Source organism: Cherax quadricarinatus, chromosome 18, assembly GCF_038502225.1.
Source record: "Cherax quadricarinatus isolate ZL_2023a chromosome 18, ASM3850222v1, whole genome shotgun sequence".
Taxonomy (NCBI): domain Eukaryota; kingdom Metazoa; phylum Arthropoda; class Malacostraca; order Decapoda; family Parastacidae; genus Cherax; species Cherax quadricarinatus.
In genome coordinates this window covers 36,901,032-36,917,527 of record NC_091309.1, presented here as the reverse complement: position 1 = coordinate 36,917,527, position 16,496 = coordinate 36,901,032, and the positions used below count along the sequence as shown (strand labels likewise).

General features: G+C 38.7%; 1 protein-coding gene across 1 annotated transcript in view; it reads right to left on the bottom strand.

Moving 5' to 3' along the window:
• LOC138852890 (uncharacterized) overlaps nt 1-16,496 on the bottom strand; it is a 74,954-nt gene that overhangs the window by 58,079 nt on the left and 379 nt on the right. Inside the window, exons 1-2 of the mRNA XM_070086417.1 lie at nt 13,380-16,496; nt 5,469-5,617 (exon numbers count right to left, since the gene is read on the bottom strand). The exon at nt 13,380-16,496 is cut by the window's right edge and continues 379 nt beyond it. Of these exons, the coding sequence (XP_069942518.1) occupies nt 5,469-5,617; nt 13,380-16,496 (3,266 nt within the window). The remainder of the gene's footprint in view (nt 1-5,468; nt 5,618-13,379) is intronic.

Below are 16,496 nucleotides of genomic sequence, written 5' to 3'. Positions count from 1 at the left end.
CTGCAGTGATCTTTCCAGAACTCTCTGAGTGTCTGAGGTCATTTCAAAGCACTTTTGAAACACTGCTTTGGTGTACAGTTTTTTGAAATTTGAAATGACCTGCTGGTCCATGGGCTGGAGGAGAGGAGTGGTGATAGGGAGCAAAAATTTCACTTTGATGAAACTAAACTCCCCCACAATTCGCTCTTCCAAGTCTGGAGGATGAGCAGGAGCATTGTCCATTAACAGGAGGCACTAGAGTGGCAATTTATTTTCCAGGAGGATTTTTTTCACACTGGGGCAAAACACGTCATAGAACCAATTGAAGAAAATGTCCCTAGTGACCCATGCCTTAGTGTTTGCTCTCCACATCACACACAATTTAGTCTTGACGACACTGTTTTTATTGAACACTCCGGGAGTTTCAGAGTGATACACGAGTAAAGGCTTCACTTTGCAATCCCCACTAGCATTACTACAAAACATGAGAGTTAGCCTATCTTTCATAGGCTTGTGTCCTGGGAGTGCCTTTTCCTCCTGAGTAATGTAGGTCATGTTTGGTATTTTCTTCCAAACCAGGCCTATTTCATCACAACTGAACACCTGCTGAGGTTTTAATTGTTCAGCCCCTATGTACCCCTTAAAATCCTGCACATATTTTTTAGCTGCTTTTTTGTCAGAATTGGCAGCCTCAACATGTCTTATCATACTCTGTATGCCACTACGATTCTTAAATCTCTCAAATCAACCTTTGCTGGCTTTAAATTCACCAATATGAGCACTAGTTCCATGCATTTTCTTAATGAGATCATCATGCAACTGCCTTGCCTTTTCACATATAACTGACTGTGAAACACTATTTCCTGATAATTGTTTCTCGTTGATCCACACCAACAACATTCTCTCCACATCTTCCTTGGTATTGACGATCTCTGTTTTGTAAGCACATTTGCACTTTTCGCAACAACAGCTTCCTTGATTGCCTTTTTGCTGGCCAAGATAGTAGCGATGGTTATTTGGGGTTTGTTATACAACCTGGCCAGCTTGGAGACACGCACTCCACTTTTGTATTTTGTGATGATCACTTTCTTGAATTGAATAGTATTTCTCACCCTCTTTACCACAGGGGTGGCACTAGAAGCTTTCTTTGGGCCCATGGTGGCTTATTTAGCAGTTACAAGCACTAAAAACAATGCAATAATACAAAATGTATTGCATGTACGTGTGGAATCGTCCTCACTGGCTTGTAAACAATGGCACACTGGCTGTACATGGAGTGGCTGGGCTGTTCAGGCTGCACGGACACATTCAGGACAAATGACTTTAACCGAGCTCTTTGTCATTAACTGAGCCAATATTTTGACGCACAAACGTGTCATTATCCGATGACGTCATTAACTAAGGGTCCACTGTATATGTACGGTGGTCCCTTGATAATCGTAAGGCTCGATGGTCGTAATTTTCGAAAACCGTAACGATATTTTCGTCAAAACATTGGCTCACTAATCGTAGTTTGACTCGCAAATAGTCATTCGTCTGGGACGCGCACTCACGCTCTGAGCCACCACAGCCTCCCTTCCCAGCCAGTGTGCCATTGTTTACCAGTGAGTGACAGTCCCCTCACTTGCTCATACGAAATATTTCATAATATTCCATTCACTTTAGTGCTTGCAACTACTAAATAAGCTACCATGGCTCTAAAGAAAGCTCCTAGTGCCAAGCCTTTGGTAAAGAAGGTGAGAAATACGACTGAATTTAAGAAAAACATCACTGAACAATATGAAAGTGGCGTACTTGTGGCCAAACTGGCCAGGATGTATAACAAACCCCATACAACCATAGCTTCCATCGTGGCCAAGAAAAAGGAAATCAAGGAAGCTGTTGTTGCAAAGGGGGTAAATTTATTTTTTATTATTATCACACTGGCCGATTCCCACCAAGGCAGGGTGGCCCGAAAAAGAAAAACTTTCACCATCATTCACTCCATCACTGTCTTGCCAGATCACCAAAATGAGATCATCAGTACTTGAAGATGTTGAGAAGTTATTATTGGTGTGGATAAACGAGAAACAATTAGCAGGAGATAGTCTTATGACGTCGATTACAGTGGACCCCCGACATTCGATATTAATCCGTTCCTGAGAGCTCATCGAATGTCGAAAATATCGAAAGTCGAATTAATTTTCCCCACAAGAAATAATGGAAATCAAATTAATCTGTGCAAGACACCCAAAAGTATGAAAAAAAAATTTTTACCACATGAAATATTAAGTTTAATGCAATAGAATAATTACAATAACAACAATAACAATAGATTAATAACAACAGAATAATTGACACTTACCTTTAATGAAGATCTGGTGATGATTGATGGGATGGGAGGAGGGGAGAGTGTGGATGGTGTTAGTGTTTAGAAGGGGAATCCCCTTAACAATAAGTCTCTCAAAATCTAACACTAGCGATCTCTGTTTCGAAAACAAAGTAGCACCTTTTGCAACAACAGCTTCTTTGATTGCCGTTTTCCTGCTCACTATCGTAGAGATGGTTGAGTGGGGTTTACTATACAACCTGGCCAGCTCTGACACACGCACTCCACTTTCATACTTTGCAATTATCTCTTTCTTCATTTCAATAGTCACTAGCACCTTTTTTCTCAAAGGGTTGGCACTAGAAGCTTTCTTGGGGCCCATGGTTACTTATTTTGCAGAAACAAGCACCAAAAACAGTGATAATATGGATAATATGGAATGTACCGAATGTATCCTTAGATGCGCGCACACTGGCTGGCTTGTAAACACTGGCACACACGGGGCAGTTCAGGCCACACGTGGACACGTCTCGTACAAATCGTATCAAATAGTGGGTTTTCGATCGAATGACGAGGCAAAATTTTTGCGTTAAAATGCATCGAATGTCGGATTTATCGAATGTCGATGCCATCGAATGTCGGGGGTCCACTGTACAATGGACCCCCGCTTAACGATCACCTCCCAATGCGACCAATTATGTAGGTGTATTTATGTAAGTGCATTTGTACGTGTATGTTTGGGGGTCTGAAATGGACTAATCTACTTCACAATATTCCTTATGGGAACAAATTCAGTCAGTACTGGCACCTGAACATACTTCTGGAATGAAAAAATATCGTTAACCGGGGGTCCACTGTATTTGTGAAAAGGCTAGGCAGTTGCACGACGATCTGGTAAAGAAAATGCTTGCAACGAGTACTGATATTTGTGAATTTAAGGCTAGCAAAGGTTGGTTTGAGAGATTTAAGAACCGAAGTGGCATACACAGTGTGGTAAGGCATGGTGAGGCCGCCAGTTTGGACCAAAAAGCGGCTGAAAAATATGTGCAGGAATTCAAGGACTACATAGAGACTGAAGGACTGAAACCTGAACAAGTGTTCAATTGTGACGAAACAGGCCTCTTTTGAAAGAAAATGCCAAAGAGGACCTACATTACTCAGGAGGAAAAGGCACTGCCAGGACACAAGCCTATGAAAGACAGGCTGACGCTCATGTTCTGTGCTAATGCTAGTGGGGATTTCAGAGTGAAGCTGTTACTAGTGTACCATTCTGAAAATACCAGAATGTTCAGGAAAAACAATGTTATGAAGAGTAAATTGTGTGTGTTTTGGAATTCTAATAGTAAGGCATGGGTCACGAGGGAAATTTTCGTTGAGTGGTTCAATGAAGTGTTTGGCCCTAGTGTGAAGAATTACCTCCTGGAAAAAAAATTGGATCTCAAGTGCCTCCTAGTAATGGACAATGCACCTGCTCATCCTCCAAACTTGGATGACCTAAGTTTGGAGGAGTTTGGGTTCATCACAGTAAAGATCTTGCCCCCAAATACCACTCCTCTCCTCCAGCCCATGGACCAGCAGGTCATTGCAAACTTTAAAAAAAACTATAGCAAAGCAATGTTTCAAAGGTGCTTTAATGTGACCTCAGACACTCACTTGACCCTAAGAGATTTTTGGAAAGAACACTTCAGCATCCTCCACTGCATAAGCCTTATAGGTAAGGCTTGGGAGGGAGTGACTACCAGGACTTTGAGCACTGCTTGGAGAAAACTGTGGCCAGATTGTGTCCACAAGAGGGATTTTGAAGGGTTTGGGGCTGACCCTGATGAGCCTATGTCAGTTGTTAAATCTATTGTGGCAGTGGGGAGTTACATGGGGTTGGATGTGAGTTTGGAGGATGTGGAAGAGTTGGTGGAAGACCACAACGAAGAGCTCACCACTGAAGACCTGCAAGAGCTTCAGCAGGAAGAGCAACAGATCGCAGCTCAGAATCTTGCTGCAGAGGAGAAGGAAGAGAGATGGAAGAAGTTGCCTTCCTCAGAAATTAAGGAGATTTTTGAAATGTGGGGTAAGATGGAAAGATTTATGGAGAAACATCACCCTGACAAGGCTGATGTAAGCCATGTTGGCAACATGTAATGTGACAATGTCTTGGCCCATTTTAGGGAGGTGTTAAAGAGATGCCAGAAACAGAGCTCTCTGGACAGTTATTTTGCTAGACAGGACTCCAGTGACTCTCACGGTGGTCCTAGTGGCATTAAGAAACAGAGAAGAGAAGTAACCCCAGAAAAGCAATTGGTACCCGAGGTGTTGATGGAAGGGGATTCCCCTTCCAAACAGTGAATAATCCAATCTGTCTCCTTCTCCAGTCTTCCATACACAAAGAAGAATTGCAAATAAAGGTAAGTGTTATTCTGTTAATGTTTAATTCATCATGTGCCACTGTATTGTTTATGTACTACATCTATATTTCACGTAAAAAATTTTTTTGTTTTAGTACTTCTGGGTGTCAGGAATGGATTAATTGTATTTACATTATTTCTTATGGGGAAAATTGATTCGAAAATCGTAAATTTCGATAATAGTAACACTTCCAGGAACGGATTAATTATGAAAAACGAGGGACCACTGTATTTTATAGCACTGGGGCACTTTAATTGTCGTAGTATATTACGTGTGAGTGGGGTGGGATGACCTGGCTGGCTGTCATACTTTATACAAATAAAACTCACCTCTGACCCTACATCAGGACTACAAATATTTTAAGGTAAGTAATGGGTGTAGTGTGTGTATATTTTACTTTTTATTGTTTTTAATGCCTAGTTCTACTGCTAACTTAATACATATTAGTGTAAACTTGTTATCTGGCAATTATATGCATTTATAAGTGGAAAAAATGGCGTTCTGCTTTCTGGCGATGTCTGTTTTCTGGCAGTAGCCTGGAACCTAGCCTGCTGTATAAATGGGGCCCTACTGTATGTGATATGCACTGCCCCTACCTTGCCAGATGAATTATCCATAAATGGGATAAAAATTTCAGTTGTGATTTAGCAGAAAAATTTGTCAACTATGGAAATCCCTAACAATGCTGTATCATAATGGGAGGAGAAAGACTGAAAACAAATCTGAAAAGCTTAAGTGAACCTAAATTCTGTACCACGGTTAACTAACACAAAAAACTGACCTTGAGGCGCAAGTCATCCTTTTTGGTGTCCCCTGATGATGCTGATTGAGGTTTATAAGTGTTGGTGTGCCCTGGAGCAGTGATCTGCCTGGAGTGTGAGGGAACTGCATCTGCTTTACTTTCTACTGGCCTGAGACAAGCCAATTTTTCTGTTGATGAAAAATAAATATTACTGGTAATCATTAAAATATAATAATTTGTAAGCAATTTTAATGTAATAGGACAAGGAAAGATTCTTCTTTACTAGTAGGAGTGAAGGTTATCTATTAAGTTTTTAAACCTTAAACTGAGCAAAAGTATGAGGCATGACAGTCTTACGGTGGCAGTATTTTTTAAATATATTTCTTTGCAACACTGCTGAGCATAAAAACCTGAATATAACTACAATTTTTTTTTTAACATATTGAAAGCTTACCCTTCTATAGCATGCTGATGTTTGACAAATTTAGCCTAACTGGCAACTCTGCAGCAAAAACTGCCACAGAAAACTACTCACTTTGTTTTTATATTATTCTTTCTTAAATCTGTTTTTGTTATTTATTGCTACATTTAGATATTTCTCCATGGGGAAATGAAACAGAATTCTTCCTCTGTAAGCCATGCGTGTCGTAAGAGGTGACTAAAATGCCAGGAGCAACAAGGATAGTAACCCCTTCTCCTGTATATATTACTAAAGTTAAAAAGAGAAACTTTTGTTTTTCTTTTTGGGCCACGTTGCCTCGGTGGGATGCGGCTGGTTTTCTGAAAGATGATGATTTAGAAATTTACACAATTTTAGTAGTTTTAGGTGATGGTGTAGTAGTTGATGAAGCATGGAGATACACAAAATTTAGGTGATGGTGTAGTAGTTGATGAAGCATGGAGATACACAAAGTTTTAGGTGATGGTGTAGTAGTTGATGAAGCATGGAGATACACAAAGTTTTAGGTGATGGTGTAGTAGTTGATGAAGCATGGAGATACACAAAGTTTTAGGTGATGGTGTAGTAGTTGATGAAGCATGGAGATACACAAATGGAAATGTAATATATCATGCAGTTGTACCTTATTTTCCAAGAATGTTACTGCACAAATAATACTTTTCTGCATATTTTATTCTCTGCAGCAGGAACAAACATAGAAGCATCTAATAGGCCTTTTCCACACATTTACATCACTATATTATATTGTGTCACTATAAATAGAAATGGTACTTTTAAGCTAATAGCATTATCTCTAGAACTGGCATTCTCAGGCTGTATACATCTTCATTTTCATCATAATCAATGCTGCAGTATCTAGCAAGTAATGAAATAATTATTTATTTCTTCACTGAAGGGGAGGGGGGCTTATGAGAGAGAAGCCAAGGGACCTGATATATTTGGCAGAAAGTACCTTGTATTTATATCATTGCTTTCAGACAATTCTTAATTTCTGTGAACTACTACTTTTCTGCAATTACTATGATACTCAATAAAGTCTTTTACTAGATAAATGGTTTACAAAACTGACTAGTTGATGAATGAGACACTTTAACATAACATTTCTCCAAGCATATGATGTATTTTCATCAAAATTGATGGACTGAACACATCGACTCCAGGCTGAGGAACTGATTACCTCAAACTCCTCATCTTCCACCATTCTTCTCTGTACTGGACTGATGAAACCACTGGGTGGTGAAATTCTTTGCACAATAAAGATACTCAAATGCTGCAACTTGTCAGTTTTTCTAAACCATTTATATAATATCTGTCAAATACAGCAATATCTTGAGATCTTGTTAATGAGAATTCTTCAATGCTTGTATAATCAATCAGCATGACCCACATCCACTAGTAGATTTTTCCATTGGTGATGTCACCTCCAACTGCTTCACCTCATCTGTCTACAGTATACAAGCCCTGGGCATATGCTGTACTTTTATCAAGACTGATGGAATGAACACATCAATTCCAGGTTGAGGAACTGATTACCCAAAGTGTACAAGGCTGTGACCAGTAATTTCTGTCCTTGGATTGCTAAAATGATCTTGATTCAAAATTTTGCCTCTGGTGACCCCATGGCCTGGCTGTCAAAGCTCTCACTTTACACATGGAGGGCTCGGGTTCGATTCCTGGTGGGCAGAAACATTTTGACGCATTTCCTTACACCTATTGTTCTGTTCACCTAACAGCAAGTAGGTACCTGGATGTTAATCGACTGATGTGAGTTGCATCCTGGGGTACAAGATCAAGGACCCCAACAGAAATAAGACAGACAGTCCACAATGATGCACTGCCTTTCTTAGGTTATCCTGGGTGGCTAACCCTGCAGGGTTAAAAATCTGAATGAAATCTTATCTTACAATTCATCTGTTGCTCAGTATGTAGGTCCCAAAGGACTATTTAGCATCGATTGTGCAGATTCCATACTTCTGGATCATGACCTAATTATGTAGACATTGGCAAAAATGTGTAAATTATCACACTTTTAAATGATACTGCTGCCAAACAGGTTATCGGCTTGTAAGGTGGAATACTACAGGAAAAAAAAACTGAATCATTTGGTGATTAGGTGCTCCTGTTCACCCATCTGAATGACCTAATTAGTTACCTAAACCTGCTCTGCCTCTGATTGTCCTTTTCAGCTGACCTCAGCCCTCTCTGATTATTTTGCTCAGAAAATAAATAATATTCGTTCAGACTTGTATTCAATTTAAGAGACTGAAGAGTTCTTTGTGACATTCAGCTCATAGTGTACCACAAGTTACCATTTCTGTTAGCTTTAGTCAGTGAAGAGGGAAAGGTTCTGGATTACATTAGATGTTCTAATAAGACATGTTGTCCAATAGATCACTTATGTTCCCTTTGAGGGTCCAAGCCGTAGATCTATGACATGAGCTCGGCTCACCTAGATAACCTGTGAGCAGAAAATTTGGGCTTAGATATGAGAGAATGCATCTATGTGGTAAGTGTGCACCATATAAAACAAATCCTGCAGCACACAGTGCATAATGTGAAAAAATGCAACAGTATTTTTTGGATTAAAACATTAACTTTGCAGCGTATTTTCGTATGGTTTTTACGGTTGTATTCGCAGTTTCTTGGTCTCATTTGATAAAATGGAAGATATATTACAGAAATAGAGATGATTTTGACTGGTTTTAGTACTGAAAATAGCTTGAAATTGAGCTCAAATTAGTGGAAATGTTCGATTTTTGCCGATGTTCAAGAGTAAACAAATATCATGTGTCCAATACACATCAACTGGTGGGTCTAATATACGTTCACAAATGTGCTGATATTATTCATACAATTATTACAATATTGCCTAACAGTATATCTTCTATTTTTTGGTATGAATAAAAATTCTTTATGTAAATAAAAAATCAAAATGGAATTCATCTGTAAACCCTGGAAATGTAACTAATAAACAGAGGAAATGTTATTTTAGTGCCAGGAATGCCTGCATTGTTTATTCTGGACCCTATTTTGAAATTGGAATATTTTGAACTTTGTGTGAAATTGGCCAAATTACCAATTTCTGATCACTTTACTGGGTAGTTGAAATAGTTGATTGGTTAGTTTCTTGACCTAGATCAATAAAATACAAGTAATATTAACAAAATAGCTAAGAATTTGGTCGACTGGAATAATGTAATTGGCCCAAAACAAGAGTCAAAGTGGGCAAAAATCACTGATGCATAAATATCGCCGATGCACCAAAATTCCGAGTGTAATTTTGTCAGTTTTCCATCAAATTTTGTGCTTTTTGTTTTATTACTTTCAGAAAAAAATTCTCTACCATTTCATAAGAAAAAATAAGAATTTTTTTTTTTGAAAATTCTTGGACCCTGAAAGGGTTAAAGATCTGTTGTTCCTTTTATAACTGTGTTCATTAATTGTTACTTTCAAAGTGGATGTTTTTCACAGTCACTGAAGGGATCTTGGTTTGTCCCATCCTCAAGAAGTTTTTTTTCCAACAAACCAGCTGTATCCCACCAAGGCAGAGAGGCCCAAAAAAGAAAAACGAAAGATTCCCTTTTCAAATTTAGTAATATATACAGAAGGGGTTACTAGCCCCTTGCTTCCAGCATTTCAGTCGCCTCTTACGACACGTATGGCTTACGGAGAAAGAATTCTGCTCCACTTCCCCATGGAGATAAGCGAAAATAAACAATAACAAGAACTAAAAAGAAAATACAAGAAAACCCAGAGGAGCGTGTATATATATGCTTCTACATGCATTTGTAGCGTGACCTAAGTGTAAGTAGAAGCAGCAAGACATACCTGAAACCTTGCATGTTTATGAGACACCAGCAATCCTACCATCATGTAAAATAATTACAAGTTTCCACTTCACACTCACTTGGTAGGACAGTAGTACCTCCCTGGGTGGTTGCTGCCTACTAACCTACTACCTAGGTCAAGAAGTTTTCTCTTGATTAAAAAACATATCAAACTATTGCCCTGTTTCAAATCTTACATTTTTTTCTAGATTGAACATGTGAAGTAATGTTGTACTATTTTCAGTCTGCATGTAGACCATTTCATTAAATTGACACAGCTTTATGCAAAGTCTATAATGATCTGGTACCAAACACTTAACATAACTTTTTTTTTTTTTCAGCTGACATCATAACTTTCCACAGATTGTAGATCTACTACTAATTCTAATACATGGAATAATCTCTTATTCTATCTGAAATTTCTCCATAATAAGGATCAGTTAAGAGAGGTACTTTCCTTGCCTACAGTGGTTGATGACTGAAGCTCTGACACAAGTGTGTATCCAGTGACAATAGAAAAATGGGAGTGCGCAAGGAAAACTGAATGGTGTGGGTGCTTGTGGTTTGGTTGATAGTATCCTTGGCTCACACACTGAGGGTCCAGGATTGATCCTGGCATGGGTGAAATGTTGGGCATGTTTCCCTACACCTACTGCCCCTGGGTTGCAGGTGTAAGGAAATATGCAATAAGTAGGTACCTGGGTGTTAGCAGATTGTTGTGGGAACAAGATTAACCTAAATTCCTGAAATGCTCTATATAACCAGGGGCTTTTTATGAAGAATGCCAATGCTGTCAGCTAGGTCTGTATCAGATGTATCCTGTACTTTTAGAAAGACAAAAAAATAAAGAGACAGAGTGGTAGGGAAATCCAACACTAGTAATACTGGAGTACTCAGGCAAGTCGTTATTCTCAAGGTGGCTCAATGGACCTGAATACAGAAATGGACATCTCCAAATCTTACCATATCCATTAATATATAACATTCTTGATCCATTAAAATGCACACCAAACTCTTTTAATTATTTAGCAATTTGTAGCCATCTTGAAAGGCATAAATTAATTAATGAATCTTAGTACGGTTTTACAAAGGGGCATTTCTATCTTACGAACTTACTAACTTTTTTCACTAAGGTAATTGAGGAGGTAGATCATGGTATTGAATATAATATTGTGTATATGGACTTCAGTAAGGCTTTCAATAGAGTTCCACATCAGAGGCTGTTGAGGAAAATTGGAGCACACAGAATAGGGGGAGAAATTTTTTTCCTGGATAGAGGCATGGCTGACAAATAGGCAGCAGAGAGTTTGCACAAATTGGGAGAAATCAGAATGGGGGCATGTCACAAGCGGTGTTCCACAGGGGTCAGTGTTGGGCCCCATGCTGTTCACAATTTACATAACAGACACAGATGAGGGAATAAATAGTGACACAAGCAAATTGCTGATGACACCAAAATAGGTAGTCCAATTCATTCTAATGAGGACATTAGAGCACTCCAGGATGATTTGAATAGACTGATGCAGTGGTTGGAAAAGTGGCAGATGCAGTTTAATATACACAAATGCAAAGTTTTAAATGCTGGACAGGAAAATAACCATGCCACATATAAACTAAATAATGTAGATCTTAATATTACTGATTGCAAAAAGGATTTAGGAGCTCTGGTTAGCAGTAATCTGAAACCAAGACAATAGTGCATAAGTGTTTGCAATAAAGCTAACAGAATCCTTGGCTTCATATCAAGAAGTATAAATAATAGAAGTCTTCAGGCTGTTCTTCAACTCTACATATCTTAGGCCCCATTTAGATTATGCTGCACAGTTCTGGTCACCGTATTACAGAATGGATATAAATGCTCTGGAAAACGTATGAAGGAGGATGACAAAATTGATCCCATGCATCAGAAATCTTCCCTATGAGGATAGATTGAGGGCCCTGAATATGCACTCTCTAGAAAGGCATAGAATTAGAGGGGATATGATTGAGGTGTATAAATGGAAAACAGGAATAAATAAAGGGGATGTAAATAGCATGCTAAAAATATCTAGCCTAGACAGGACTTGCAGTAATGGCTTTAAGTTGGATAAATTCAGATTCAGGAAGGATATAGGAAAGCACTGGTTTGGTAGTAGAGTTGTGCATAATGGAACAAACTCCCGAGTACCGTCATAAAAGCTAAGACGTTGTGTAGTTTTAAAAATAGGTTAGATAAATACATGAGCGGGTGGGTGGGTGTGAGTTGGACCTGACTAGCTTGTGCTACTAGGTCAGATGCTGTGCTCCTTCCTTAAGTGAATATGACCTGACCTGACTAGGTTAGGGCATTGGCTTAAGCCAGTAGGAGAATTGGACCTGCCTCACATGGGCCAGTAGGCCTGCTGCAGTATTCCTTATGTTCTTATTTGTATAAAAGAAATTTATTTTCATCCTTGAGTTTTAAACAATATTTAAACATTATGTGACTTATGTAATATCCATTTGAAATTTTCCGTTAACAATTCCATTTCACTAAAGAAACACTGTTACTGATTTTCTTGTCAATCCAATTCTCCTGGAGATTACCTGAAGTGTGTTCTGTGGGTTAACACATCACTGTCTAGTCCCAGACCTGGGCTTCCCCATGGATAACTTAATCAACTAAGCTGTTGCTGCTAGGCAAACCAACAGTAGTAATATTTCTTATGGACTCTCAATATTTCACCTATACAATTTGTCTAAAACACTTCCTAGCACTGTAAGCCTGCTTTGTGTAGCTTTACATATTACCTGCCATAGGTATATGCCTGGCTTGACTTCTGGTGGTAACTGTAAGTGCTATGCCTAGTTCAGCACTGGACAAGTGGTCCTGCTCTCATTTGCTACTCTTCTGCTTTGGGTTCAGCTTGGTTCTTGGTCGTTTCTTTCATGCCAGCCTGTGTACTTTACTTAATCATATCCTGAATAGTAATGGGTGTCTGCCTTCAAACTGCTCTGCACACTTCTATACTTCTTTCAACAAACTGGCCATATCTCACTGAAGCAGGGTGGCCCAAAAAGAAGAACAAAAGTTTCTCTTTTTAACTTTAGTAATGTACACAGAAGAAGGGGTTACTAGCTCCTTGCTTCCACACTTCTATACTACTAGGACATTTTACCATAAGCAGAGATCTGAAACACTGTCATCAACCTAATACATACCTTACCCCTGGCCCACAATATAATAATTTCATCAACAGTTCTCAAAAGTATTACTGTCACAACAGCTTCAATGATCGAGGTGTTGAAATATCAAATTCTATACAATTACATTGCCATTTACAATATATCATTCTTCATTAGAAATCTTCAGTTTTAAATTGTGAAGTGCATACTCAAAGCAAATTAGGTTTTGGTTCCTTCCCTTAACAAGTAATGTTATTTCACATTTTCCAATTCATTTTTCTAAGATTAGGTGTCACTATTTTCTCAATTAGGTTTTACATATTTCAGAATAAAAGTAAAAGTAAAAGAAAAAGAATAAAAATTGCACTTATGGGATAAATCAGGTTTGATCTAATTCCTTAGACAAAGAACATTTCACCAGCTTTGAGGCATCCTCTCATTCTCCTTGAAGGCTCCACTGAAGGAAATTGATACCTGTAAAATTTCAAGCATTCAACAGTACTCAAGATTATGACTCACCTGCATCCTTTGCTTCAGTTTTGTCTTGACTTTTTTCTACTCTAAACTCGTTACTTTTTTTCTCATCTATTGAGGTGCTTCTTTTATCTTCATTTTTATCTTTGTTGCTCAAATCAATTTCTGATACGAGGTGTTTAGATAGTTTCTCTTCTTGGATGTGTGTATGTTTCTCTGCCATTTTTCCTATATCACCATATTCTTTAGAATACTTTCCAAAAGACTTTACACACACTGTCCAATCATCTTTACTATCAACTCTAAGTCCTTCTTTCTTCTCCATAATTTCTTTCATGCCATAATCTGATGAATTTGCACTCTCAATATCCACTGTATTCCCAAACAATTTAGAGAAGAGAGCCTGCTTCTTCTCATATCCTTCATCATCTTTGTCATAGACTAATGTACAATTTTTCACATTAGTTTTGCTATGTGAAGATCTTGACTCCAATTGCTTACTTTGGTGAGATTTGCTATCTTTTAGCTTAATATTCTCTGTTTTGGATATTTTGCCTTCTAAATTATCACCTTTCTTTGCTTCAGCCTGAGGGTGTGATTCCTTGCTTATACTGCTGCACATGGCAAATAACTGAGAACGACTTTTATATTTGCCATCCTCAGCCTCATTATTTTCAGCTTGTTTAAAATCTTCACTTGATGCACTACTTTTATAATTATCTTTCCAGTTCTTTGTTTCTTTCTCTTTATCATGTCTCCTGTCTTTGGAAAGAGACCCTTTACTTGTGTGTGAGGATTCAGCTTCTTGCTTACTTGATTTATATTTACTTTTAACACCTTTTGCTTCAGTGCTATCCACATCTCCAAACAAAGAATAAAAATCTAAGGAAGACTTAATTTCTTCAACCTTTTTATCATTTCTAGGTTCAGTCTTAGAAAACATATCAATGCTTTGAAGGTGTACTTCATGATGGTTTCTTTTGCTCTTCTCAGTTCCCACTGATTTACTAGAACCTTCATCTTTCCCAATTACTGACTGGGACCTTTTCTGCATGGTAGTTTCACCAGTGTCATCTTTGGTGTATGGCTCTCCTTGTTTCAACAAAGCACAACCTTTAGGAAGCCATGGAGAGCTTGACTGTATGCTTTCATTTGTAATATTGTCAATGTGCCCTGTATGTAAGCTACATTTTAAGCTTTTATCTTTATTGCTAAACTCTGATTTCTTCTCATTTGCCTCTCTTACCATGTGACTTTCTCCTTCATTAATATAAATGGTTTCAGAGTCATGTTTATCCGAGTCATTATCATAACTGTCATCATCGTCCCCAAATAGAGAAGTCAGTACCTGACTTTTCTTGTTCTTGATACTCTTGATTTTGAAGTTGGCATTATCAGGTGGACTTTCATCTTCACAATGGATACTACTCCAATTATCCTGACTCCAATTATTTATCTTGTCAATTTTACTATCAGTTTTGTCAAAATAAGGATTCACATTTTCTTTAGTACTACATACGGAGCTTTCTTGACTGGTCTTTTTCAGTTCCTGAACCTCATTCACGAAGGATGAGAAACTGCTTTTTGACATTGCAGTTTGGATATTTCGAACTCTCTCTCTAATACGTTCATCATGGTCTTTTGTATCTATCTCACCTGTTCTACTTTCTGCCATACACTGTAATTTACACTTTTCTGTTTCCTGATTATCAGTTTTGTTCTCATGCTGATCATCCACATTTTTATATTTGCTCACATGTGTATTATCTTTGCTTATATCAGCTAAATGAATACTCTCCCTCTCTGTACAAGTATTAAGTAGATTATCAGTATTCACTGGCTTGGTTGACTTCTTGTCATTTACATCAACTTCCCTCTCATTATTCAAAGAGGAAGTATTCACACACTGCAAGTTTTGACTTACACTGTCATTCTTTATATTTGCAGCATCACTGTCTGAAGTATATCCCCACTGTGAGTGTAGCTTGCTCTCTCTCTCATTGGAAGGTGTACGATACCGAGATCGCTCTCTTGCCCCAGAACTAGATCTAGACCTCGATCGTGTCTTTGATCGTGATTTTGAGCGTGTCTTTGACCGCGACCTTGACCGCGACCTTGATCGTGTCCTTGATCGTGACCTTGACCGCGATCTTAACCGTGACCTTGAGCATGTCCTTGATCGTGATCTTGATCGTGTCCTTGATCGTGACCTTGACCGTGTCCTCGATCGTGTCCTCGATCGTGTCCTTGATCGTGACCGCGATCGTGACCTCGAGCGTGACCGCGATCGTGACCTTGAGCGTGATCTTGATCGTGTCCTTGCATGTGCTGATTTATATGATCTATGAGCATAATTCTCTCTCTCTCTTTTGCCAAATGAGCCTCTGCCTCTGAAATTAAAGTGGTTCCATCGCTGAGACATGCCTCTTCTGTAATAGGGGCGCTGTTTTCTATAGGGTGGTCGATCTCTGTAAAAATTTCTATCATATTTCGTATTGGTTGCACCATACCATTTGCCAGATAACTTTTGAGAATGGCCAAATTCATAATTTGACTTGTGAAAATTTCTATTTCCCGAGTAATTCCATTTACTGTTGTATTCATTATTGGACAAGTCTTCATCCGAAGTCTTATAGAGTGCAGAAGTTTCATCTGCAGCATCTCGCCACGAGTCAGATCTTCTGCGAGGAGAGTTTCTTTTATGGTATCTTGGTTGTTCATGCTTCTCTGACCATCTGTCATTATGACGGTACTTATAGTTTCTCCTGTCAGGAGAAAGACTTCGTTTCCTTTCCCTTCTGTTGTGTTGATGGAATGTAAGTCTGGGGGGAGATCTTCGTTTATCGTCAAGAGGAGACTGGTGTGTATTCATGGATGCACCTTTCTCTCTTGAATAAAACGTCCTGGACGGAGACCTCCGTTTATCATCAGCAGAAGACTGGTATGCATTCACCATAGGAACTTTATCTACCCAGGATGTGTTGGGTGGTGATCTAGACCCAAGCCTTGGATTGTAAGGAGATTGCCTTCGTGAGCTCTGAAAACATGGACGGCGTTGGCTGTTATTACTGGACGAACTAGAACTTCTTGTTTCTTCTTTTACTGAGCTCTCATTTGCTTCACCTTGTGGCTGAGATGGAGGTTTAAGTGAAGGTAAAGGTT